This window comes from Manis javanica, chromosome 10 (assembly GCF_040802235.1).
Source record: "Manis javanica isolate MJ-LG chromosome 10, MJ_LKY, whole genome shotgun sequence".
Lineage (NCBI taxonomy): Eukaryota > Metazoa > Chordata > Mammalia > Pholidota > Manidae > Manis > Manis javanica.
Genome location: NC_133165.1, coordinates 102,776,441 through 102,804,311, shown reverse-complemented (window position 1 = coordinate 102,804,311; position 27,871 = coordinate 102,776,441). Strand labels below are relative to the sequence as shown.

General features: G+C 37.6%; 2 protein-coding genes across 16 annotated transcripts in view; one reads left to right on the top strand and one right to left on the bottom strand.

The window, feature by feature from the left end:
* Positions 1–27,871, bottom strand: part of HCFC2 (host cell factor C2) — a 93,238-nt gene that overhangs the window by 5,820 nt on the left and 59,547 nt on the right. The window contains exons 16-17 of one of the 7 annotated variants that reach the window (XR_012121546.1): positions 26,832–27,561; positions 11,515–11,703 (exon numbers count right to left, since the gene is read on the bottom strand). The exons of 1 other annotated variant lie outside the window; for it this stretch is intronic. Coding sequence is in view for 4 of the 6 variants with exons in the window: in XM_073213737.1 (XP_073069838.1) it covers positions 27,527–27,561 (35 nt within the window). In the remaining 2 variants the exon portion in view is untranslated. Of the gene's footprint in view, positions 1–10,960; positions 11,704–22,830; positions 27,562–27,871 lie in introns of those variants that run through there. 5 more of the 7 variants (XR_012121545.1, XM_073213737.1, XM_073213736.1 and 2 more) reach the window with 5 other exon arrangements.
* Positions 301–16,212, top strand: NFYB (nuclear transcription factor Y subunit beta). 9 transcript variants are annotated; one of them, XM_073213750.1, is made up of 10 exons: positions 578–1,255; positions 1,688–1,785; positions 3,011–3,097; positions 8,832–8,960; positions 9,316–9,409; positions 10,821–10,951; positions 12,731–12,928; positions 14,154–14,235; positions 14,881–14,960; positions 15,768–16,212. In XM_073213750.1, exons 3-10 carry the CDS (start codon positions 3,092–3,094, stop codon positions 15,798–15,800), a joined length of 753 nt encoding a protein of 250 aa, XP_073069851.1. In that variant the 5' UTR covers positions 578–1,255; positions 1,688–1,785; positions 3,011–3,091; the 3' UTR covers positions 15,801–16,212. The 9 variants fall into 9 exon arrangements, 8 of the variants coding, with proteins under 8 accessions (XP_073069849.1, XP_073069854.1, XP_073069856.1 ...); XM_073213748.1 differs by lacking the exons at positions 578–1,255; positions 1,688–1,785 and adding an exon at positions 301–451; XM_073213755.1 differs by lacking the exon at positions 8,832–8,960 and having other exon boundaries at positions 577–1,255.

Below are 27,871 nucleotides of genomic sequence, written 5' to 3'. Positions count from 1 at the left end.
CACGTGGGGGAGGGAGGGGAGTGAAAAGAGAGGGAGGCCTGAGAAATCACGGTTCGCAGAGGCCCCGGGAACCACTGTGGGAAGAAAGCCCGCACAGACCGGAGCACGTGTCCGGAGTCGCCTCTGGAAGCCCCGGCCGAGCGGGGCCATAGGCCCGCGCCACGCTACAGCTGCAGGACCGGCCGCCGCGGCCAGCTGCTGGCTCTGCAGGCGGCCGCAGCCGCGCCGCTCGGCGCACGGCCGGGGGCGGGGCAGGGGCGGGACCGCGGCGGGCGGGTGCGCGGGAGGCGCGGAGGGAGGGTGTCGCGCCGAGGGAAGCGGCCCGCGGCGGAGGGGGGGCAGGCCGAGTACTGGAAGCGGAGCTCCGCGCTGGGACTGGTTCCTTCGCAGCCATTTTCTGTCCAACCAAACAGCCGATTGGAGACGGGAGCCAACCAGGGCTGCATTGGAGGTTTGTGTCTCGCTTCGGCCAATGATCGCTCCTAAACCGACTCCACTTTAGCTCGAATGAAATGTCCGTCTCCTCCCGGCGCCGTCCCCGCCGCCAACGCCGCGCGGCCGGGGCCACTCGCCTCCCTCCCGCCCGCCCTCCCGCCCGGGCCGGGGCCAGGCCGTCGCCTGCGAGGCCGCTCCCGCGGCGCGGCCGGCCGGGGAGCGGGAGCGGGCGCGGGGCCGCGGCGCGGGTCTTTGTGCGCGGGGCCGAGGAGCGGCGGGACCCGGGCCAGGCCGCCGCCTGCTCGCCGCCGCCGAGCTCCGGGCCCGAAGCCGAGGAGGGGGCGTCGGAGCCCCATCTGGACCCCCTCTCGGCGGCGCCCCGCCGGCTCCATTTTGTGCGGGGAGCCGGGCGTGGGACGCGGCCCGGACTTTGGCCCCGACCCTGCCCCTTGGCCTGGCCGCCGCGCGGGGGTCCCCGGGGAGCCCCCCTTACGCCGCCCGTCCGCGGGGGCATGGCGGGGCCGGGCCGCTTTGTCCGCCCCGGCACCCCGGGCGCCGCGGGGCGGGCTGGTGGCAGGCGGGGCGCGGGCCCGGGGCCTGGGCCGGACGGGCCGGGGGATGCGCGCCGGGGGCGTCCGCAGCGCACAGGCGGGACTGACAGGTCGGCCGGGCGGTGGGGTTCGGGTCAGCCCGGGCGCCTCCGCTGGGGAGTGAGCGAGGTCCCCGGGAGGAAGGAACGGATTTGGTTTCCCCGCAGTCTGGTTCACACGTAAAGAATGCAGCCATCTGGCGGCTTGCGGTCCCTGGACTTGCCCCGAAGGTGGGAAGAAAGCCTTTCGGATTGGGCTAAGGTTTTCATCTTCGGTGGGAGGCGGAGGGGGTAAGCCGGGCCTTAGGAGCAGTAGTCTCCGAGAACAAAGAATTACGGAGCACCCACAAGTCATGATCTTCTCTAAAGTAGTATAACAGGGTAATTCAAACAAGGTTAGGTAGCACAGGACCTTTAAAAAAAAAATAGTATCCCACCAACCCGCATGGCCTCCACAGTTCCGTGGTTTGTGCCATGAATCACTACGGCTGTTTGGGCGTTTTTAGTATGGAAACTAATCAGCAACAAAAAGTGATGAGGTGAATTGATCGATATGAGTGACATTAATATATATAGAGATTTTATTTGTAGAGTATTGAAAGTTTAACCAGAATTCCTTAAAAGGCAATTTTTCTTTACGCGCACTGCCCCTGTATTACTTAGGTGCAAAACTGGATTTGTTAATGCCAAAGACTGGAGGGTGGAAGAAGGGTCTGCTGCTTTTCCTGGATACAAATTTGCATTTCTTCAAACAAACAGATGTATGCATTCCCTTGAGCTTTCATATATAGCATAACCTGCATTGGAGATAATATATACCATATGAGTTGATAGTGTTTTTCTTTAATATACTGAATCTGAATGTACACTGACTCATCTATTTTGGTGAGTGATTGTGGTGAGGTTGGTGCCTACCTCCCCACCCTGCCCCACTCCAAGCAAAATACAGAAATACATATGGTTCCTGTATTTTAATTGTTCTGAGGATTTTTTTTCCCCCAGAGACACCAGTAAGAAAATAACACTTCTGGGTACAGGAATTTGGGGGGCAGTTTTGGGGTTAGAAATAGGACAGTATTTAAAAAGAAGTTAGAAATTGCTTTTAAGTTTACAGCAGAGTAGACAATGTCAGCCAGTCTGCTGCCTGGGCCCTTGTAATGGCATTTTAAAAATTCAATTCAGTGGCTACAGTTTTCCTGCTATTCACTGGATTTTGTGCTTGAATGCATATCACTGTTTTTTTCTTCCTTTAAAATTAACACTGAAAGGTTGTGTTTTTGTTTTGCCCCTCATTTAATTGTTTCCCTTGAAAAAGAAATGGAGCTTGTAGCATTGTAATTGACACATTTATTCAGCTATTTAAGCCTTACAGTGAGAAGGAAGTGCTATTCAGATACAGTTTTAGTCCAAGATGGTGGTACTTTAAAATGATAAGTAAAGGTCTTAATTGATTGTCATTCTATGCATGTTCTCTGGATGGTGTTTATCTTCTGTCCAATATAATTTGGGGCTTTTAAAAGCATTATACTCTGAGAAATTTTTCACCCCGTTTGAGCTTTTGAATTCTTAAATCTCATTCTAAAACATTTAAGAAAACATCACCAAAAAATTAAGTTGGTAAGTGGGGTGTTTGTGTCTTGGGTGTTAATATTTTAAGTGGTGTAGTTGTGTAATTCTTGGTCTAATGTAATTTGGTGTGTTGTGATGCATATTTATGATGAAAGTGACTAAATTCAGGGTTATGTTGGAAAAGCAATCCCCCCTCCGGCAGAAACAGAAAGATTTAACTTTTTTGTAAGCTCTCCAAAATTTATCTTCCAATTTAATGAACATTTATTTGCTGCCTGTTTTTTGCGTCATTTTATATCCATGCACTTCATTGAATAGGAACAGTAGATAAAATTATATGTGCCTTATTAAATTTTTATTAGGAAGAAAGCTTGTAGGCTATGTGTTTTTACTACTAATAGATGTTTTATCTTCTAGGTTGAAATTGGGAAAAGATTAAACACCTATTCGGACAGGTGTTCTTGAACACCACTGACAACACAGTTCTGACAGTATTTCATGACAGTAAGTACCATTTTGGTTGTTAGTTGGATTTAACAGTAATTAGCTGGAAACAAAATGATAACATTTAAATTGGAGGTTTCTGATAGAATGAATGCCTTTCACGTCTCAACTGTACCTCTCCTCATTCTCGTGGCTTCCTTCTTTTTAGTGACTTGCATGTATTAAGTGTTTCCTGTGGGCCTCTAAGTGGTATCACGGCTACAGGGTAAAAAGCTTGTCCTGGCTCTTGAGAGGCTGTTTAGCTGGCACAGCTTTAGTAAGATTGAATACTGAAAGGACATTCTGCGCTAAACAGAAAATGCTGGTTCGGTCGGTAGTGTAAGTGAACGGGGAGAGTTGTGGTAGGCCTGCGGAGTCGGGCACGTCAGGAAGGGAGCCTGTTGGCCTCTATCTGAGCCGTGAAGAATGCGTGGGATTTGGATAGGTGAGGGTATCACTAACAGCAAAGCCAGAAGGGAAAGATGAGTAACTTATGTTTTAGGGGATGTGGAGCTGGTCTTTGTGCTCCGAGTGGGGATTTCACAGTATAGTCTACTGAGGAGATATCACTTGCTTGTCTGGATACTGAGCTATGGTTCTGCTACTATATCTGTGACATCAGGCATTTCACAACTTCCTTGAGCTATGCTTGCCTCGCTTCTAAAATAACTACCTGGTGATCACTAAAGAAGGCACATTCTAGCACTAAGATTTGTATCAGCCCTGAAGACAGAGTTGGAACCAAGTTTAGTTAGGTTAAGTGAGGGATCCACTTGTGTAAAGCCATGGAAACTAGGTTTGGATTTGATGCCAAAGACTTTTAAGATCATTATCGGTTCAAGAGCTATACAGCAGTGTTTTAACGGGGTTAGTCGTAAAACAGTATGTACCCAGGTTGGGCAGTAAGCCAGTGCACAGAGGGAAAGGCATCTCCAGAAGACATTTTAAGAGACGTAACAGATTAGGTAGATGTTGGAGGAGATGGGGGGACCCAAGATGACACTGGTGTAGTATCATTCTTAGTAGGGTTGCAGTCCTTGGAAAAGAGATCAAGGAGCTCTCCTCCATTGCCTCCTTGCAGGGGATGGGGACAGTGAGTTTCATTTTTCCAGTATCTTCAGTTGGCAGTGATGGGATATCAGACGTGTTCTGCAGGCATGACTTGTTTGAGTTACAGGCAGGATATGGTTATAGACTTAGGGTTTATGAGCATAGAAGTGATATTTAATGAGTTCATTAAATGAATAAGGGAAGAAAGGGAAAGTGATAACCTTGGATAAAACTAATAATTAGTGGGGGTGAGTAGGAAAGAATAAACCAGGAAGGAATATTGTATGGAAGAAGAGAATTCACAGAATAAATGTGCTGGCAGCAATGACCAGCACTACAAAGAACAGTCAGTAGGGTGAATGCAAGATTATTGGCAGCTTTTAAGAGCAGTTCAGCATCATGTTGGGGTGGAAAAGCACATGTCAAGAGTTTAAATAGAAATGAAGAGGTGTGTAAGGAGAATGGTAGCTGGACAAGGGTGAGGAGCAGAATTAAGGTTTTGTATGTCTATACGTACTTCTGTGTGTGTAAAGAGAGAGACTTAAGCATGTCTAAGGATGAATGAAGAAGCTGGTGAAGGAGGAGAAGACACATTAGAGGTGAATGAGGAATCTTTGTGTTCTTATCCTCAAAGAGATAAAAAGGAACTGATCTAGTAAAAGGGGTTATGTGAGAGAAAACTCTTCATGCCTACAAAGAATGATGAGAACTGTATTTGAACAGGCAGTAGTAATACCAGGTTACATTTGTTGAGTTCTTACTATGTACATCCACTTTGCAAAGTGCTTTTTATAAAACCACTTCTCATAGCAACCCCATTTTATTGTTTCCTTTGATTTTTTTTCCCTATGCTGTACCATTTCTCATGACTTACTTACTTTATAACTTATTTTATAATCCCCTTAACCTATACCCCACCCTTCTCATAGGAACCCCATTTTAAAATTGGGGAAGCTGAAGCACAAGGAGGATGGTAAGGAAAAATACACAGCTTGTAAATGGGGAGTCCAGCTGCAGACCCAGGTGGTCTGCCCAAAGACCAGTGCCCCAAATCACTGCTCCTGGGAAGAGGGACTTGAAACCAGGCGCATTTCTTTCCATTTCACAAATAATGTCCTTGTTTGAGAAGCAACCTTAAATGTTTTCAATATACAATCAGTAGACTTAGAATTTAGAGGGGGCAAATTAAAACTTTAGGCTTAAAGACAATAGGAAAAACTATGAGAACTTTTACTATAGTAAAACTTGAAAAACAAACACTGTCAGGTACTTGGCATCTGAGACTCTGGATTTCAGTCCCATTTACCTGTGTCATCTTTGGCAAGTCATTAGCCTCATACCACCTGTTTTCTCACCTGCTTCATGGGGTCATGAACACTGCACTAGCTATTTAAAAAGTGTTCAGTAAATGTTGAACCTATTGAAGAGGGCACTGTTTACTGCATCTGTACAACACATCAGTATAGTTTACTGCTACATCAAAACGTTGCAGGATAAAAATTCATTAGCTCAGCCGACTGACCTTTTATTTGAGGGAATATTTTAGAGAACAATATTACCAGTTCAAGTCAGTTTTTAAAATAGTCAATAAAATAAATGTCATGGGATTTAACTGTTCTTTGTCCATTTTTATCAATTCCCTTGGATCTAAGGATGCATCATTTTACCCATTCTGTTGTCATTATCCCACATGCTTTTTGCTCTTTGTTACCTGGATGAAACCCTACACTTAAGCTTCTCTATTCTTAATCCAGGCCTGTAAGTGTCACAACTCGACAGTCAGTCCACTATTCATTCGTGGTCACCAGCTTCAATTGGGCTCTTTGCATTGCCCAACACCTATTCCTTTCCCTGCGCTCTTCAGTGACAGCCATCTGTCTACTTGGCTGTAAGAGTCCCAGCAGTATCCGTGGTCCTTCCTCTGGTTCTTAGTCACCAAGTCTGTTGTCTCCCAGCCTCTGTTGATGTCCAGTGCTGATGTCCTGGACGGATACCGGGAATGTTAATCATCTTGCCTGAATTCATGCCCTAACTGCATCATTGTGATCTGTTCTGGTCCTTTTGCCCCGATTCTTGCTCCTCTCCAGTTCATTTTCCACCCGAGACTATAGCCAAAGTGATCTTTTAAGAAACAAATCTGATTTGCACTCTTCCCCTAAAAGTCTTCCTTGATTTGCTCTTGTCTACAAGGCACTACTTGATCTAGCCTCTACCTTCTAACTCATTCTGATCCACCAGTGCTGTATTTCTGTTTTCTTTGCCTGGAACATTCTTGTCACATCTTCCTTTGCATAACCAATTTCTATTCATCCTTCAGCCTCAGTTTAAATGTCATTTCCTCAGATGACCTTCCTTGACACCTCAGACTAGTGAGGTCCCTTTTAGAATAACTCCCAAAGCATATAACAAAACGTTTGTTTTCCTTAGCACTTAGCTCTAGCAATTAGTTAATAGCCACATATATGCTTTACTGAGTACTCCTGTTGTGCCGTGCTAAGTCTTTACATGGCAAGTCCTTTTCTCATCCCACTTGCTCAAGGTCTCATGGCCATAAGTAGCAGGGAGTTCAAATCAGGTGATCTGAATCTAGAGCCTGTGCCTTGGAAGTACTGATAGGATACTCTTCCCACCCCTTTCCCCCTACCCAGTTTGCATATTTGTCTTCTGTGTGAGATGAGGACAGAGACCTTGTCTGAGCTGTTGACTGCTACCTCGTCAGCACCCAGCACAGGCCTGATAAATACTGAGTGCTTACTCAATAAATATTTGTTGACTAGCTTACAGTCTATTTTGTAAACTTTTATAGAAAGTTTTAGACCTAGAAAAAAACCTTTGAAGTGGATCTACCAAGTTTCCCCCCCTCATTTCATATATATGTATGTATATATGTGTGTATATATGTAGTGGCTAGCATATTGTAAGCATCGAAGATGAGGCTGATTTTTGAGTGGAAGGTACTAGCGCTTTGGGGATTCAAAGAAGGGAACACTAATTTTGGCTTATGGAATGGGAATGTGGTAAATCAGATTTCAGGAGGATGGGGGAACATTGGGATTAAAGTATGGGACAGAACTTTAATGGTGGCAAGGTAAAGGGGAGGAAGACCAAGGTGTGGTGAAATGACAGCCTGAAACGTGGAACCAAAGACACATAACAGCTAAGGAGATGAAATGCAGCTTATCTGCAAAGGAGGGACGATGAGATCTCAGGTTGCCTGACTACAGTATGTGCCCAAAGTGCCCGTAGCAGGTTGCTGTACTTTATTTAATTCTGACAACTGTATGAAATACTTTTAGAAGGCTTGAGATTTACAGGCTAATGCTGTTAACCAAAATGATAATCTTGCTGCTAATTGCAGTGCATGACAAGATAATATTTTAATTTTTTGCCTTTAACACTTTTTAATGTTAACTTCATAAATTAATCTCCGACATCCTGGGTTTGTTAATAGTGAGTGTCCTGCTCATAACTAATTTATAAAGACTGAGGGTATGCTTTGGACATTGATTTAGCAAAGAATTTCTGTTACTGCCCTCAACCCAAAAGAAGATTTGTTTCCATTTATAGGTTCTGAAACAACCATTTTGGTCCTGTCTCCTGAACCTTTTCTCTCTCTTAGGACATTATAAAAACTAGTGAATTCACAGCCATCCTAACTGAGCTCTCTCTCATGGTTAATAAATCCATCATATCATATTTATCTTCTCTGATTAATGACTACTCTCCTGGTATCTTGTTAGCATATTAAGATCAAAATAGCATTATATATTTGGGTAATGTTTCACATTCATTTACATTAGCTTTTTAAGATGGGCAAGGTGATAGTGTTGCTTCCATTTTATTTGGAAATGTATTTAACTGGTAGGGATATTTCTTTTCAGGGATTCCTAGGAGAGTCAGAATCAGAGCTCACTGACTGTTTACCACCTCTTAGAGGCCACTAAAAGTATCAGCAGATATATTTGCTAAGTGTATCTGTATCTACAATTAAATTAGATACCACAGTCAACAGATGCATCAAAGAAATGCTGTTATTGAAGACTTGGAAACTAGCCTGGTTTGTTTAGTATTAAATAAAAATCCAACAGAGATAGAAAAGATGATGTGTTACACAAGGATGCAAATATTGCAATTAATACATTAAGTCTGTGCTGCTGGTTCCTGGGCCTTGATAAACATTTAGGGCTAAGCGTCTCTTCTTGAGTTTGTCTAAAAGCATGTATAGATTATACTTTATTTTTGCTACACTTCTTATTCAGATAATACATTTAAAAATTTTCTACCCACAAATAGCCAGTCCCTTATTGTCTTGAACAGTATTATTAGCAAAACAGAAAGACTTCCAACTTTTGCCATGTTGTAAGAAATGGAATGAAGACAGTTCAGGGCTTATGGTTCAGTTTTCTTCAGATTTTTCCTCTTAGAATTTAGCTCTGGGCAAAGTTAATTTAACAGGGTTCCTTTAAAATAGTCATTTTAACTCATTCTTGTCTATAGTTAAAATTTTCTTATCATTATGTGCAGATCTCCAATCTCCCTGACTCTTTTTTCTTTAAAGAATAAAAAATTCGATGCTGGGGGAAGAGAAAACTAACCTTTTACTAGGATTAGAGGTGTTGGGCTCATTCAAAATGTGGATATACTTTTGGGTTGCATGGGTATAGAATTGTGCAAGGAATCATATTCTTTTTATACCACATAACAGTTTGAACCAAGACATTGTCTATTGTGGAACTTCTGTGAGACATCAAAGACATCAAAATTTGCAGCAGGGTTTGATTGGAATATCAGCAGGAGAGCTGATAGCCAAGCGATGGAGAGAGGTGATTTCAAGGTGACTACTAAGCTCATTTGGGCTTTGCTTGACATTCCAGGGATAAGTCAGGGTTGTCTGTGCTGTACTTGAGGATTATGCAGTTGAAAGAGATGTTTCAGATTAATTTCCTTGTTTTGTTTCTCTGTTGGTCTAACGCTTATCACATCTGGAGGGTGGATAGGGGAATTTTGAATCGTTGACAAATTATTGAAAAGTTTCCAAAATCAGGAAATACAAATGTTTTCTTTTACTAAGCTTAAGGCCATGAAAAATGTGATTGATCCCTCCTATGACAGTTTATGAACATTAAATCTGTTCTGATTTTTAGACAAGTTTTATTAAAGAGTATTGAGAACTTTTTTTCCCCTCACAGATGGATGGTGATAGCTCTACAACAGATGCTTCTCAACTGGGAATTTCTGCAGACTATATTGGAGGAAGTCATTATGTTATACAGCCTCATGATGGTAAGAAAGCCACAGTTAGAAACAAATTCACAAAGAGAAACAAATTTGAAAGTGGAGATTTTATTAATGTGGTGGTCTAGGTTACTTTTGTCTTTATAGGAAAGTAAGAATCTTGTGTCACAGTTCAGTGTATGTACCATGCTACTTTTATTAGAAACAGTTTTCAAAAGAGTGAAACTTCAGAAGTTCTAGAATTCTACAAAAGTAGGCCTGTTTAAAACTAGTATAGTTTAAACATTTGTTACTGATTTCCTATTTAAGTATAAACATGGCAAATTTTTGTTCAGTTGATAAAATAAATAGTTCTTTAGACGGTGGGTTGCTAGCTATTAGCTATTATATTACTAGTACTTCGGAACAAACTATATTCCATTCAATAGTATGTTTGAACTATGTTAGGTGTTAGAATGGCAGATTGTGTTGGCCTATCAGAAATAATTTACTTTTGTGGTATTCTGATGTATAAAATTTAAAAATATTAAGATACATTTTTGTAGAAGGCAAGTGGGGGCAGGTGATTAGTTACTTCATTCTAGAACAGGTCCTCAAACTGGTTAATTTTGATAACATCATTTTAAACACAAATGTAAACTGAATCAGTTTAAGTGCCTTTCTTATTTAATATATATAAAGAATGGGAAGTTTGTTTACCAAATACTTCCTTTAGGCATAAAAGGCTATTAACAGTACTATGAAAACTTCAGTTATATCTAAATTATATAATTTGAAAATTCACTTTTTATAAGAATGTTGCATCACTGCTATAACTGTTCAAATACTATTACTGTATTAGTAATAATCCAATTGGGTCAGTAATACTTAAGTCCAGTTTTCCTATTCTGTATAAACTTGGCTTTGAAAAAACACACCACCTCTTAATGTAGCAATATGCAAGGAGCCATAGGTCACAGTCTGTAAGTTCTATAGCTAAGCCACACAACACAACACATGTTTATGAGCACCTTTTCTGTGGCAGGTATATACCAAGCCCTAGGAAGGACACAAAGTTGATCTCTGGCCTCAAGTAGCAAAAATCGAATAGAGGGAAAGAGAAACAGAAAGAATTAAAAAATGTGTCAGACAAAAGACATGGAGAAAGCGCTTCTGATATTTTGTGAAAGGAGAGATCACTCCTAAAGGTGCTGTGGAGATGTTTTTTAGCTTTTTGGAGAATGGGTGGGTAGGATTTGAGTAGAGTTGAGGATAAAAGTATTCTAGGCAGTGGGTTTAAAATGAATGAGTAGGTTCAGGTATGGCCCTGAGAAAATTGTGGTAAGAGCTGCTGTCCTAATCCCTGAAATGATTAGGAAATTAACCAGAATGGTTCTTTTTTAGATTATTTCAAGTAGTCTTCTCTATCTTGAAACAAAAATTCTGAGCAGCTTTAAACCAGTTATTTTTATTTCTTTAGATACTGAAGACAGCATGAATGATCATGAAGACACAAATGGTTCAAAAGAAAGTTTTAGAGAACAAGATATATATCTTCCAATTGCTAATGTGGCAAGGATAATGAAAAATGCCATACCTCAAACAGGAAAGGTAATGCAGAGAAAAAAATGTAACTAGGTATTTTTGGGGATGGAGGGGAGAATGTAGAACTACATGAATACAGTTAGCTGTTGATTCCAGTCATTTGGCCTTGCAGCAAGTCAGCTATTTGAATTCTACATATTTTGTTACTGAAGAGCATACCATTTTCAATTCTGTAACATCCCCCAGTCCGCCCCCCTCATCCACTTACTGGAAGGAGATAATGTTTTAAAAAATAAGTAATTGTCAGAAATACCAGGTTTGGGCATAAGAAGTTGTGACTTCTATAATTTTATGTTGCAGCCAAATTGGGTCATATTGGACTTAACACAGATGTAGTAAGGATTTTCCCCAAAAATATATTAACATTTAAATTCGAATAGCATTCTTTTTAAAATTAGCTTTGCCTTATGAGACAATTTATATAAAGTTATTTATAACTTTAAAAAACTCATTGTTACTCTCATCGCTTAGTCTGAATTAAAATCCTTCCTCTTTATATTGTTTTATATTGTATAATAAGCTTTTCTCATCATAGTTTATAAAGTACTTATGAAAGTAATAAAGCTTACAGATAGATGTATCATTGAAAAAACATCACTAGAAGTTCCAGTTTGAAAGGCCCTCCTCATATGTTGGGGGCGAGAAAAGCACCCCTGCTGATCGCGGCTGCAGTAGGCCAGGCCGTCCACACCGCAGCCAATGGCCACTTGTAATTACTTTTTAGCACTTGAAGTGTGGCTAATCTGAATTGAGACGTGCTGTAATAGTAAAACATAGAACAGATTTTGAAGTCTTAGTATGAAAAACATTAAAATATCTCAATTTTTAAATTGATTCTGTTTAAATGATATTTTTGATTCATCGAATTAAAAAATATGAAAGTTAATTTCACCTGTTTTTTTTTAAAACATAGATTCTAGAAAATCAAAAGTTATCTATACAGCTCACATTGTATTTTGCTTGACTACATTTATGCAACTCCTTTTACTTACCAGGATGTAAAATAGGCATGCAGGACTTGATAATAGGGGGGAATCTAGTAACCACAATGTTGCTCATGTGATTGTATATTAATGATACCAAAAAAAAAAAGGCATGGAGGTGAAAGACAGTATGTTTCAGCAAGGATTTTTGTCATTCCTGTTAGAAGTGCCTTCAGAATTGCATGATTCAGTCCATCAGAGTTTCACTTTCAAACCCCAGACCTTTAAGAGAATAACTTTTTATGATGTGACAAGTGTGTGCTTCTTTTAGGTAGGCTTTTTAATAAACTCAAAACCTGCACCTGATAATATGTATCTTTAGTACTAAAAATGTCACCAGGTGTCATTATTTCACTCCCGTGTAAGCCTTACATGAATTCAGTGCTTTTTAAAAAAAATTTTCTGGTGGCCTTGTTCATGGAAATGCTGGGGCAGAGAAGTGGTAACTGAGTCCCACCCAGTATATACCACATACGTGATGGGATTGATTTTCTTGGTTAGTAAGTTTTCATCTTTATGGGGTAGTAAGGACATCCAGCAGTTGCTTTTATACCTAAATTTTATGTTTTCTGTGAATAGCTCTCAAGACTTCACACTTCTATTCCGAGTTTTTATTCTCACTGTGAGGGCTGGAATCTTGATAGCACACATTGTGTCAATGTTATTAGCCTATATTTCAAAGATTAATGATTAACAGTCATAACTGAAATTTGTATTCTTCTGAATAGCTTTTGATTTTTGCATATTGTAGGAAGGTGCTGGTTATATTCCATGCAAATTTACCTATGATTTTTCTCTTCAGATTGCAAAAGATGCCAAAGAATGTGTTCAAGAATGTGTGAGTGAGTTCATAAGCTTTATAACATCTGAAGCAAGTGAAAGATGCCATCAAGAGAAACGCAAGACAATCAATGGAGAAGATATTCTCTTTGCCATGTCTACCTTAGGCTTTGACAGTTATGTAGAACCTCTAAAATTATACCTTCAGAAATTCAGAGAGGTAAGAAGAAAAATGTCTTCTAAGATAAACTCTTCATTTTAACTTTTTAAGTATACTACTCGTTTCTCAGAAGCACGTAATCACCTATATTACTATTCTTAAATAGTATGTCCTTTCTCTTTTCCCTGTTATTATTAACAACAGCATAGTTACATAATGATTAAGAGCACAGACTCTGGATTCAGACCACCTAGAGGCTGAATCCTGGCTCCACTACACGTGAACACTGTGGCCCTTGGTAGATTATTTAAGTACTTTAGACCTTGGTTTCCTGGCTTGTAATGTGAGACTAATAATAATACCTAACTCACAGTTATTGAGAGGATTAAGTAAAATAATCCATGTATAGCTCTCAGTTTAATATTTAATGAGCACTCAATGTTAGCACCTGCTGTTACTGTTATTAATTTACAAGAGGTAGCATCTCAAAGCCTGGGACCTTTTAGATAAGAAAAAGGGAATTATAACTATATCCCTTTCTTATTATTGATTTAATTCTTCTACATTTCCTATTTGGTTTATTTTTGCCTAGTATGAATTTTGTGAAAATGAGTTGAGAAAAGCGTATGCATTTCCACATTCCAACTTGGGTGTCAGATTCACACTGCTTTCAAAATTTTCTTATATTTTTAATGTTATAATCCCATTACATTAGTGATACTTGCATAGAATTGATTAAAGTAGGAAGAGAATGGGTAAATTCCTCACAGTACTTTCCCAAATACTTAGCATCAGAACTGTAGAGTGGACAGAAACTTAAGAGATCTTTGGTCCAAACTGTAATTTTGATGTAGGAATTTTAAAGTCTAAACTTGCTGCTATAGTATTTCCCATGTGGCTGAGAGCTGTATATATAAACGATAACTTCAATAATTTCTAGTAGATTTATAAGCTAAATATTTATAGTATTTTACAGAGTACTTCATCTATAAGTAGACTTATGTTTTCCTTTTGAGGTAGTTTGGAATTAGAATAATTTTTTTTTAACCCATAAATATAGTAGGTTTTCTAGGCATTACTAATACTGTCTTGGGATGACTGGTACTTATATAAAAAGTTAGTATTTTGAAGGGTCTCTTCGTATGTAATTAACCAGAAGTGTTAATAAAATACTCTGTGCAGTTTTGTAATAATAGAAGCTCTTTGAGGAAGGAAGCAAGCATTCTCATTTACAAAACAGTTTCTTCTGAGTACCAGTGATTACTTTTTCCGTCTCCTTCCCCAGGCTATGAAAGGAGAGAAAGGAATTGGTGGAACGGTCGCAGCTACAGATGGACTGAGTGAGGAGCTCACAGAGGAGGCCTTTAGTAAGCAGCACTGTGATGTGTTGGTGCAACGCAGTTTATTCTTGCAAGTCATCTGTATTGTTAGCAGTGATTAATACTAACTGTCTGTAGTCCTGCTTTCGGAATATCAGCGCTGAGTATTTTGACACAGCACTATTTTGGGTAGTTCTTATTATTTGATGCCCTTGTATTTGAAGTCAGTGAGGGATAATTATTCTGCAGATATTATCATCTTCACCAATAGTTCTAAGTTCCACAGGCCGTAGTTTTTGGTTTGAGATTCTCATGAGATAGGAATCATATCTCTATTGAGATACCATTTGAGAGTGGTAGTTTGTAAAAGAAAAATCGTATGATTTAAATAAATTTGAACAGAAGGTTTTAAAACTGAGTATCTTATCATACTGGTGAAATGAAAGGTCTGTGATGACTATATTTCTCTTATGAAGTTTGTATATATACATTTAATATTTCTCATGTAAAATCCAAAAGGTGCTAATTTTTAGGGAGTGTTTTTTAAAATGGAAAATTTGGGGGGTTATGATTTTGCTCAAGATAACATCGATAAGTGGCAGAACTGTAATGAGACATAATGGCACAATGTTAAGGTTTAGGCCAAGAAATTAGGTGTGATTCTTTACCTGTTTTAACTTTTTTTTCTTTTAGCTAACCAGTTACCAGCTGGTTTAATAACTGCAGATGGCCAACAACAAAATGTTATGGTTTATACAACATCGTATCAACAGGTACAGTACCTTCTTTCTTTGTATTTTAAATTATTTTAAAAATTGATTGAATCCATTGATTTTTATCACAGGTATTTAATTGTCAACACTATTATTAAAAACCTGATAATAAAGAAGGTTGTTAAAATCGTTTTCTTAAAATACATAACTGTATAGATGTCTCTGTGTATTAAGTAGCTGTAATGTAGCTTGCCGATGCTTGACTAATTGAGGTGTTAATTCTGACTTGAGAATCTTTTTCATGAATGATTTTAAAGAAAAATTTGGATTTTAAAGGCATTAAACGAGTTTGTTGCTCTGTATGACTCCTGTATGCATTGTATATTGCAATTTATTACTGTCAGAGATTTGTAGACAGTTTCTTATTTTCATATTGAATCATGTTACTTTTGTAATTCAAGTAAGCAGCTAGATTAATTCATGATATTTGCCCTTTTAATAAAGTATAAGGGTAGAGTTCATTTTGAATGCAAGTTGCCTTTATTATAAATTTCAGTTTGTCTTGGTTATATATCTTGCATGTAACCTAGCTAGATTTTTAGCATTTGCCATATTTATTAAAACTCATTTTTTTGTAAAACATTCATAGCTCAATGGTTAAAAACATGTACAGACATGTTCATATTTGCGTAAATTTCTAGAAAGATACACAAGAAATTATTAAAGTATCTCCACTGGGTAGAGAGAATGGAGGTTTGGGGTGGGAAGTAGATTTATTTTTGTCTGCTTTTATTGTTTGAATGTCTGTAATATACATACGGTATTTTAAAACTTTAATTCTGCTCAATTTAAATTTTCTAATCTTAGATTTCTGGTGTTCAGCAAATCCAGTTTTCATGATCTGAAGACATGATAGAATGGGGAGTGTACAGGAGGAAGTCTGTATGATTCCAGAACACAGACGTTAGAAGGAAATGACTGGTGAAGACGTCTCTTTGTATATTAAGTAGCTGTAATGTAGCTTGCCGATGCTTGACTAATTGAGGTGTTAATTCTGACTCGAGAATCTTTTTCATGAGTGATTTTAAAGAAAAATTTGGATTTTAAAGGCATTAAAATATTTTTGTTTTGTACGAGAGTTTGTTGCTCTGTATGACTCCTGTATGCATTGTATATTGCAATTTATTACTGTCAGAGATTTGTAGACAGTTTCTTATTTTCATATTGAATCATGTTACTTTTGTAATTCAAGTAAGCAGCTGGGTTAATTCATGATGTTTGCCCTTTTAATAAAGTATAAGGGTAGAGTTCATTTTGAATGCAAGTTGCCTTTATTATAAATTTCAGTTTGTCTTGGTTATATATCTTGCATGTAACTTAGCTAGATTTTTAGCATTTGCCATATTTATTAAAATTAGTTTTTTTGTAAAACATTCATAGCTTAAGCAGCACCATTTTTAAAAAAATGTAATTGAAAAGTTAAGTGTGAATGCAGAAGCAAATATTGTCTGCCCTATTAAACTTGGTGCCCATTAACAGTGTTTACACTGTTCATTGTGCCTGTTAAGATAGTTTTAGTTTATTGGAGTTTTTGTTAAGACTAGTTTTGTTTTTGAGTTACTTATTACGAGTTGGAATTCATTTAAATTTAATGTAGTCCTAGTGCTCTTGAAATGGTGCCCCTTTCATTTTTTGTATGATTTTTCCAAAGCATTATCTTCAAATACTATACAGTATCCTCTTTCAGAAGAGGAGTTTTATAGTCTTATAGTAAATGTCCTCATTTAACCTTTTTAATTGAAACGTCTAGTTTCCTATTATGCTATGGAAACCAAGAATGTCAGACATCATTGTGTGAATACAGACCTTTTTTTGCATGGGTGAGTGAATGAAATGGAGAACAGAGTGAGTGCTATGAATGGTGTGAAACAGAAGCTGCCAACTTCTGGTGTGCTGTCCTAATTTTGCAATAAACTAAACTTAGATAATGTAACTTTGTATAATGTAATAGTATGTACTTGGGTTGTTCCTTTTCAAAAGTAGGTTTTGTATTTTCTTAATTCTTTTTGGTGATATTAATTTGGGTGTTGTGCTGTTTTTTTGTTTTGTTTTGTTTTAATCAACATTTGGTATTGTATAGTTGGCCCAAAAGGCAGTTGGAGTGACACTCAAATTTATAAGGTAGAAGCAATTACAAGAAGATGATACAGGCTGAAAGGAACTTTACTTTGCCAGAAGGATCCTCTGGGGGCATATTTGGGCTAATCTGAGGTTAATAACTCCTCAATACATTCTCATTTATAAAGCAATCTTCACTACAGAAAACTCCAAATAGGCAAAAAAAAAAAGGTGATGGGGAGGGGTAGTGGTTAAGTAAAAATCAACCATTATCCTACTATGTTGAAATATTTTGGTAAATATCATTTGTCCTTTTATTTTGCTAAATATGTATATTTTTATAAAAATAGGCTCATACTTCCATACTGTTTTATAACTTGCTTTTTTTCACTTAATATACTGTGAACATCTTTTCTGGGTCCTTACATAGTCTTCTCTTTTTATTCATTTATTACTCTGTTATATGGCTGAACCATAATTTATTTAATCTCCAATTAGGCATTCTGACTATATACGTCTTTTCATAGAGATAACACTTAACTGAACCTGTATACATCCACAACTGTTTTCTTAAATTCTTAGAAGTAAATTTCTGTGTTAACATACATACAAAATTTTAAGGTTTTTGATACTTTTATCTAAATGCAAGTTATGGACTCATCTGAGTAGGACTGGTTTGAATATGGGTGGAATGACCACTTGGTGGCAATCAATCTCTTCAGGTTTGAGGATATTATTATCATAATTTTTGTTGTTCTGGTTATAATGCTTTTATGCTTTTACAGTGCTGGTTACTATTTTTAAATACCTTCCATTTGATCAAGGCAGTTTGTCTCTGTAACTGATAAAAATACTTGGTTTTTGGTTATCAGACTCTTCCTCTAAAATTAAAGATTGGGTTATGTTTAAGAATCAAGATGAAAAGGAATCTGGACAACTTTAAAATTTATATCAATATATAGCAATTCAGAACAATTTTCTGAATGTAATAATTTGCTGGTAGTACTGACTTAGAACTGGGTCAAATCAGGCCAACTTTGGGTTATGTGGCCATACTGGAAGGACACTGGCATTGTGCATGCATCAGATACAGTCTCTTGGCCTGTGCTGCATTTAGTTGAAGTCATGTTTTCTTCCCCCCAGAATTTAAGTATATAAGTTCTTATATTAACCTAAAAGTATTTTTTAAACAACTTTGTATTTATTAGTTTTATGAGTATCTAAGAGAGAAATGGGCTTCAGTTACTAAGGGACTTTAGTGGCCTCTGTTCATCCCCTCACTACCTCATTATAGTGAAGATGCTTTAGGCCAGAGACAGTTTTTTTTTTAATGCTACCTTCCTAATGTCATATACTTGGATGATGATGTTTTAAGCTATTTGTATTTATTTTTCTCCTACAGTGTAGTATCTATGCAATATTTTCCTTTCTTCAAAAACATGCCTTATTGAATATTTTCTGGACTGCCTTAGTGGACTAAAGGAATACCAGTTACCTTTAATAGTGGTAACTGAACATAGTTATGAGGGCCCAACTAAAACGATGTCAACAGCAGTATCATTTAGGTGTGAAAAATGGGGGGGGGAACTTTCTACCATTTGCTAGAAATGAAATATTGCAGGGCAGGTTTCTTTTTAAAAAAATATCTAGGGGAAAGTTGTTACTTAACCAACAGTCCAAAACAAGACAATGTTTGTTACTTCATGTAGTAAAATATACTTTGAATTCGGTCAAATAAGTGATATTAGGTAAGATCTAAACCAAAAGCTAGTCTATTTTAAATATCTTTTTGGTTTCCCTAAATTAAGTTTTTTATATATTAGTTTATGTAATTATATATATATATATTGACTTTAAACTCATATTAAGTCATATAACGTGCACATGAGTAAAAAATAGAACTTTGTTTTTCAAGCAGCTGTAGTATACTATCTAAAAATACTCAGCTTTCATTTACGGTTTCTTTCAGAGCTGGAAATCTTTGCTCACTTCACCACATTTAGCTTCCTGTTGCTCACTGTTCTACCATCCTGTGATCTCTTGGGTCCTTGTGCCATGTTCTTTGTCTTCTACCCCCCTGCTATGGCCTTAAACACATATACTTCTGCTCAGTACATTCTTTCTCTTCTGCCTGGCTAAGTCCCACTCCTCCCCTTCAGGTCTCAGCTTAACCTTTACTGGAGAAGTCTTTAAAACTTTCATAAAAACTTTGTACTAATCACCAAATACAGAAAATAGTACCACTCAAAACTGAATAGGTTTGTACACAGCCCGTATGTTAGCTGCTACAGCCCCTTAGATACTTCTTTTAAGTCTGTGTTGCTTTTTATATCTGATCTTAAAACCGTAAGGCAGAATTCCTTCAAATCACTGGCCAGATGGCATTCGGACAGATTCATTTCTCTGGCTTCTGGCCATCACCTTTCATGACACAAGCTTGCCTAATAATAGTTCCAACTTTCCCTGACCTTATTCCAGAGACAGTTTTCTTTTTCACTGTGTATTAAGTAGATACCTGTGCAAGGTACTGTATTGTAAGAATTCCTTTGCTAAGGTTAATGCCAGTAAGTGTGCCAGATAGTAAAATATGTGCTGGCTTCTTGTAGAAACCTAATGGCCATGTATTAGTTTTAGGGATGGAAATTATAAGTTGATAGGTAATTCCTCCATTTTCCACAAAAACACTTTAGCTTTAAAAATTCTGACACTAACAGCATAAACTTTTACCTCTTTAAGCTGTAACTTAAGCCTGCCGAAGAGCAAACAGTAACAGTTTTGTGCCTTTCTTTTGCATCTGTTTTCCGGGGCTCAATTTCAGAGTATATCTGAATGAAAGATATTTCTGAACCTTGAACACTGGGTAATTGATTGAAAACAAGTTGCTAAGCAAAGACAAGCCATAACAGACAGTGCCTTTAGCTAGGACAGGAATGCCAAGAGGGCTCATTCATGCACACACAATGCCTAATACTAGGTTTACAAGAAACCAAATCCAAACCTTTCTTTGAGACAGAAGCAGTCAGTGATCAAAGAACATATGTGAGCCATTCCTTCCTTTGGAGGAGGAGCATAACTTTTAAAAAATGGCTTTTGTACATTTCCAACGTTGCAAGTAGCAGCCCCCATACCATAAATAATTGCTATCTTGCAGGACTGCAAAGAAGAGAAGTAGGTATCCTAATTGAGACTTCATTTCCAAGAGTAAGGCCCTCGTCTAGATAACCGCAATAACTCCTGGTTGAACAAAAAACAATGCTAAATAAAATACAAGAAACGATGTAAAGTAATATTAAATAATACAAAATATATTTTTAAATGTGTCACTGAGTTGACATGAAAGTAAGACATCTGAAAAACTCCAGAAGTTGTGAAAACAGGAAGCCTGTGAGGTAAACAGCCCAAGTCGGCTTTTGCTCAAGAGTTCCTTGGAACTCTGGAGACCATGGGCTGGAGGCTCCCCTCAGCTGGAGGCTGGTAGGGCCACTGCAGAGAAGTGGGCAGCAGGGAACCTTGCCTACCGGTTGGTGCTGGGCGAAGTGGAATAAATCGCCACCACCCTCAAATTCATAGACATCGGCCAGCCCTCAAGGTGTGTGAACTGAAACGACAGCACCTTCAAGCCGGTAAGAGCGCTCTCCGGTTGTTAGCTCCTGGGTGTCTGGCAGAGGATCGCGAGACTGAAGTATGGACTGAAAATTCAAGGATCGCGATTTCAGTCCATACTTCAAGTAATTCCTTACTTCCCAAGAAAAGTAAGTTTAAAACATCACAAAACTCCAGGGAAAATGGCACCATGACTGAAACAGTACAGTTTATACACAATAGACAGTATAATCATCCCCAAAGACCCAGTATTGGTATCAATACAGGACAAATTAATGATGTGTAAAGAAAAGAACAGAAGCATGTAAAGTATGAGTTAAGGAGCAAAAGATTACACAGAATAAATGAGATTTATAAACCGAACAATTCTTAAAAAGTATAGTAATTGAAAATAAAAACCCAAGAGGAGGAGGAAAAAGAACAAAAAAGTGAAAAATGAAAGCCAAGGCAAGAAGAGGGATGGACAAAAAAAACCATGATTAGGATCTAGATCTAGAGCTAAGTCCAACTTACATTTGTAATCACCATAGACATAAATGTACAAAACTATCCAGTTTAGTACAAAATTTTCTTTGGCCTTATCTTTTAAGTGTGTCTCCTGCAAACTCAAAGTCAAAGATCTAAGATATTCAGATAAGAACTAACCAAAATACTGCTTTAGTAAGTAACAAAAAGATGAAGCCAACAGACATTCATAGAGGTACAGTGACTACAGTTATAAAGAGTTCAATTCACCAGGGAAGATAGAAAATTCTAAATTAATATGCATCTACTGAAGCCAAAAGTTAAAGCAAATACTGACATCCTCAAGAGAAACTGAGAAATCAACTTAGGTCTTGAGACTCTTCAGTAAATAAGAAATCAAGTATAAGGGAAATCAGTTAAGAGAAGATGTGTGTTAGCATAGCTAACAAATTTGATCCAATGAACACTAAACTGGGGGAATACACACTCTTCTCAAGTACACATGGAGCACTTATGAAAATGATTGTATGATCAATCATAAAGCTAGTCTCAAATTTCAGAAAATTGAAATAGCTCATATTCTTTGGCAAAATATTACAAAGATGAAGGACAACTCACCCCTAGCATATGAAAATATACTTTAAAAATAACTAATGAGTTAAATATTCAAACCTCTGGAAGGATCAATCAAGAAAAAAATAAGGCACAAATAAGCTAATAGGAATGAAAAAGTGCCCTAACTACAGATGATATGGAAACTAAAAAGAAAAATATGGACAATTTCATATAAAAAAAAATCTTAAGATGAAATGGAAAATTTTGAGAAAAATTTATTAAATTTAACAAACTGACTTAATACATAATCCTAATGATCTTATAAATCCTTAAGGAAATGGAATAGTTAAAAAATCTCTTAATGACCAAAAGGTTTTAAAGACTAGTTTCAATTTTCAATTATAAAGTCTTCCAGACAACTCAAAAACTCATTTCATGAGGTTAATATAACCTTGATACTGAAACCAGACAATGACAAGACATAAAAGGAGTATTATAAACTGATTTTGCTCATGAACATAGAAGCAAAAATCTTAAACATAATATTGGCAAATTAAGTCCTGCAATGTATTAAAACATACACACAACATGACCACTTTTGGTTCATCCTAGGAATTAGAGGTTGATTCAGTATTAAAAAGTCAACTACCATACTTTAATACATTAATATTAAAAGAAAAAAACATTTGAATAGAGGAAAAAAAACATTCAATAAAAGTCAACATCCACTCATAATAAAACTACTAGCAAACTAGAAAGAGAATCTCCTAATGTGAAAAAGGCCGTTTATGGAAAAAAAAAAAGCTGAACTGAAAGTTAACACATTCCCTTTAAACTGGGAGATTTTAAGACAAGGATGTTCACTAGCAGTACTTTTCAACATTGTACTACAGGGCCAGCCAGTGCAGGAATATAAGAAATTTTTTTAAATGGCAGAAGGATCAGAAATAAAACTTGCACTATTTGCAGATGGTATGGTTATATTAAAAAAAACTCAAAAGGATATCTAGATATATTATTAGAACTAATAAAATTTTAACAAGGCTGCTGAATCCAAAACCAACACATAGCAACAGTATATCCATAATCAGCAAAAACTGGTTAGAATAGAAAGTAATTTTAAAAAACTTACCATAGCATCAAAAATTGATAAACTCCTAGGAAGAATCTAATATAAGACATGAAGGGCTTTACGGAGAAAAATTATTAAAATTTATTGAGAGATATTGAAAGAAGACCAAATAAATGGAGAGATACACAGTGTGTTCGGTTAGGAAGACTCATTATTGAAAAAATACCAATTTTCCCCACACTGATCAACAGATTCAATACAATTACAAAAGACAATACACAGACTGGGAGAAGATATATTTACATGTTTAACTGACAAAGGGTTGGTATCCATACTATATAAAGAAATCATGCTAATCAATGAAAAAAAGACGTACTAAAGAGAAAAATGGGCAAAAGACATGAACAAATATTTCACAAAGAAACACATTCATATATGGAAAAAAAAAAGACTCAATTTCATTAGTAACCAGGGAAATGCAAATTAAACCCACAGTCAGATACCATATAATCACCATCTGATTGGCAAATATAAAAGATAGTCAACACAAAATACGTGCTGAGATGTGGAGCAGTGACACTCAACCACTGCCGGTGGGAGCGTGAACTGTTACAAATGCTTTAGAAGACCGTTCAGCATGGCCAAGTAAAACCTGCTTCTTAGAGCAGCAGTTTTCATATTTTTGGTCTCAGAACCTCCATAAATTCTCAAAAATTACTGAGAATCCTCAAAAATTACTGAGGACCTCAAAAAGCTATTCTTCATGTGGGTTATATTTATCAATACCATACTAGCAATTACCATATTAGATGTTAAAACAGACATTTTCAAACAAAAATACACAAGTACACAACACAAGTGATTAGCTGTCAAAGTGATAACATCATCATATATCTGGCATATATTTAAACTTATGAAAAAATGAGAGTGAAAAGGTCAAATAATGTTTTGATATTCTTAGGAAAATAGTTTGTCCTCACAGGTTTCCTGAAAGGGTCTCAGGGATCCTCAGGGATCCTAAAACCACACTTTGAAAACAGCTGCCCAACTCTTGTACATGTGCACCAGGAGACACATACAAGAATACATTCATTCCTCAAATATTTATTGGGCATCTACCATGTGCCAGGTATTGTTCTAGACACTGTAAATATCTACAGACAAAATCAGTCAAAACAGACTGAAGCCCTGCCCACATGGAGCTTACATTGTAGTTAACAAAATGTTCACAACAGCATTCATAATAGCCAAATACTGAAAATAATCCAAATCCCCGTGAACAGAAAAACAGATTAATAAATTGTGGTAGTCATACAATGGAATACTACACAGTGGTGAAAACAAATGAAATACAGTTACATACATAAACATGGATGGGAATCTCAAAAACAATGTCAGAAAAAGTCAGAAGAATAAAATACAGCATGATACCATTACCATAAAAATTCAAAAACAAGTAAATGTGAGCAACATATAAGGGGTACATATGTGGACAGTAGAACCATAAATTAAAACATGGAAATTATCAATAAAAAATCCAGAGTATGTTTACCTTGTGAGGTGTAAGTGGAGGGAAGACAATGGGGGATTCTAGGCATCTGAGAATGTTCTAGTTCTTAAGCTGAAGGTTACATGTGTGATCATTTTACTTGTTTCATAACATTTTAAAAGAAAAAAGATGAGTTATGTAATGCAATTTTAACAAAGGGAGAACATCTCCCAATATTTCAGCCACTGCTATACATTGTAAATCAGTCAATAATTGTATCTGGTGGGGAAGAAATACATGATAATATGAAAAAGGAATGTGTATGGGCAATTCCTCACAAAGGTTAACTAGGTTCCCATAGGGTCAGGATCCAATGAGATGTATTGTAGTACTCTCTGCCAAGTTGGCCCAGAGTTACGGGAATGATTCTGGTTAATTGGTAACTTTGTTTGTTGGGTATAATTATTTGTATAAAGCAGAGAATGGTATGATAAGTGATGCAATCCCAAAATAAACTGACAAAGACAACCACCTGTCTCTATTTTCAAAGTACAAATTCCCTTTGGCACATTCTCCTGATAATGCATTTATGGGTTAAGTAATCCAAAACACAGAAAGTGCATGGTAGCTATTGATTGTTTTGCCACATTGATCAGTAACAGGTGTCAGGTTGGTCACACAAATTTAACAATTTTGTAATCACATTTTTGCCAAGGCCATGGCTGGCGATGCCATTTTGCAGATCAAACAAGACACAGTTAGAGTACAATTTCTCCTGACTGAGGGAATTAGCTATAAACTTTGTTATATTATTTTAAATTTCGAGGACAAAATAATCTTGAAATATTCAATTTGTTCCCTATAGCCAAACAGGGCAGGCTAAAAGAGGTAGACGAGGCCCAGCAGCAAAAGGCCCGAAACCCATCCCCAGGAAATGAGGAAGTAGAAAGTGTGTTCTCCAGGTCCCCTCTGCCCAACTGGGTCTAACAAAGGGGTGCCAACTCACCAGAAAGTTCCAGCTATTACTGTAGTTATTTAAAAAGTCTCAGGCAGCTACAGGACCCACTATTTAAGCTAGAATGGGTAATGCCACCAGGGGGTGCTAAACTGCAACAGGCAGCAGGGTGATTTTGGATCGAGCAGTTAGTTCGACCTTCAGACTGCCTACTCTTCAACAAGCTATGCTGCCGTAAGTGGCACACTCACCCTTTGTTCTATCCTGTAGTTCTTTCCTCCTTCTCCAATAAGAAATAGAGAAATTAGGAGGGAACCTTCTCAAGTTCTTAGGGAATTTATACTCTCTCCAGACAGGAGAAGAATGAACAGTACTTTTGGTCAACTCTGACATTTTTTCGACCATGATTTACTAGTGGACAATGTTTCTCTATGTTCAAAAACAAATACCAGCTGCTACCTTTTATTTTTAACCTGTATATGCTCAGACACAAAGGATTTTCCTTGTGCCTTCCTCCATTCTCATGCTGAGGAATGATGCATCCTTTAGCTTCTTGTCTCTGGGTAGTAAGGACAGCAGGAAGGGGGAGTAGACAAGATGGGGGCAGTGGTAGGGGGGCTTCCTTCACTGATATGCCACCAGTTTATACTTTTGGCACTTTTATTATCTGCGGGGGTTATATGTAAACACCCTGACATCTCTGCATACTCTGCAAAGTCTTTTGGTTGAACCAGCAAAATCAAGTCAGGAAATAATGGAATCCTGCTGCTGCCTTCACGGCCACCTACCTATGGCTTCCTAGCTTTCTCTCTATCCGAGGCTATAGGCTTCATAACTCTATATTCTCAAGACTTCTGAATTTGAGGTACTGGCATCAGTGGTAGTCAGACTGCAAATCTGATGACAGTACCAGGCCCTTACTCAATTCAGTTTATCCAAGATACCAAACACACAAAAAACCTCATTCTCAGTTTCAGATGATATTGTTGAGATTAACAGTTCAAGAACTATGGACATTTTCCTGATTCTGGGTTCTGCAAAGGACAGAAAACAAGCAAATAGATACTAATAAGACATAGAAATCTATTTTGAACAAGGAGGCTGGTATCCTTAGATTTTACAGCCTTTTCTTTCTTCATTCAGTTTATAGAATATTCTTTCTCCCCAGAATGTTACAATTCATGTTTCTCCAGGCATGATTTTAAAAAAAGCTTTTTTCTGAGTTACAGAAATCTGTAAGTACAGGAATTGCAACTATAACTGGGAAACGTGGAAGGGAAGTGTACCAATGTCCTCTTGTTTTCTAGTAGTGTAAGAATCCTTGGTACTAGTCAGTTCAGAGGTGACAACAGTGACCTGAGAGAGGTAACAGAAGCCAGTGGTTCTAATGCTGTTGGTTCTGGGTCCTCCAGCAATTCCCAGGGCTTAGATATTAAATCGGTAGGTAGTTATTCCTAATGTTAGAAATTGGTTTTTCCTGACATTAGAAAATGTAACATTTTTCTAATGTTAATTGACCATGACTCTCCTATATGGAAATCAGAGAGATTAACTTTGGAAATATTTTTAGCTCACTTTCCAGGATCATCCAATGTTAGAAATCATAATCCAACAATCTTGCTAAATGCTCAGATCTTTTTAGATTAAAGATTTCCTCTTGAGATCTTTACATACCTGTATTAAATCCCTTTTAGCCTAGTAAATATGTGACACATCCCTTATGTATTCCAGAACTTCTCTTAGGAACCTAAGTAAGAAAAGGGTAGGATAAGACAAAGCTGGAGTTTGTATTTCCTCCAGTTTATTAAATTGGTTAAAATCTCTTTCCCTTTCAAAGCCTCCCTCCCATTTCTGACCCCAATTTGAGAGGGGGAATAAGAGCATGGAGAGATGTTAAAGCTGAAAATTTTCTTTAATCATTTGTTTAAAATATTTAAGTACCAGCTAAGTGGCTGATATGGAAGAGATATGAAGATCCAGTCTCTGCCTCAAAGACCTGAGAGAGGGAGAAGAACAAGGCTAACAAAAAAGGGCAAAGGGTCTTTAGGCTGCTGTGACCAAAGATTTAACAAAGGACTGTGGGGGCACAAAAAGAAGGGGTCAAATCTACCTGGAAATGGAGTATGTCTGGAAAGGCATCATCAGATTGGCAACATTTGACCTTAATTTTGAAAAAAAGAATGGCAACTGGTGGGAGTGGAGAGAGAACCGCAGACAGGAGGACTGCATAAAGAAAGAGCACAGTACTACTTCTAAGAACATGTGAAAGCATCAGCCAGTCGTTAAAAATTTCAAAAGACAAGATTAAGTACAATGGAAGAATTCATTGGGTTTGGGAAATGAGAAGTTATCACTGACCTTTGCTAGCATCATTTTGATGGAGTAGCAGTATAGAAGCCTGGCTCTGTGAATTAAAATCAGTAAAAAGCATAAAGAAAAAAACATAAGAGTAAATAGACAAAGAAGAGGTGACAAATCCAGACTGTTTCTAGTAGCCATTTGCCTTCTTTACTTTAAAGCATACTAGTTCAGCTACAATAAGGGTTAACATAGGCTTTACATTTCTGTAAGAAAATGACTCCCCAAAACAATCCACTAATTTAAAAACAAATTTCTAGACACAATCCATTCTTTATGAGGCTCCTATATTAAGTGAATTATATAAAATCAACATTTCTATAGATTTACTCTGCCATCACTAATTTTCTTTTCAT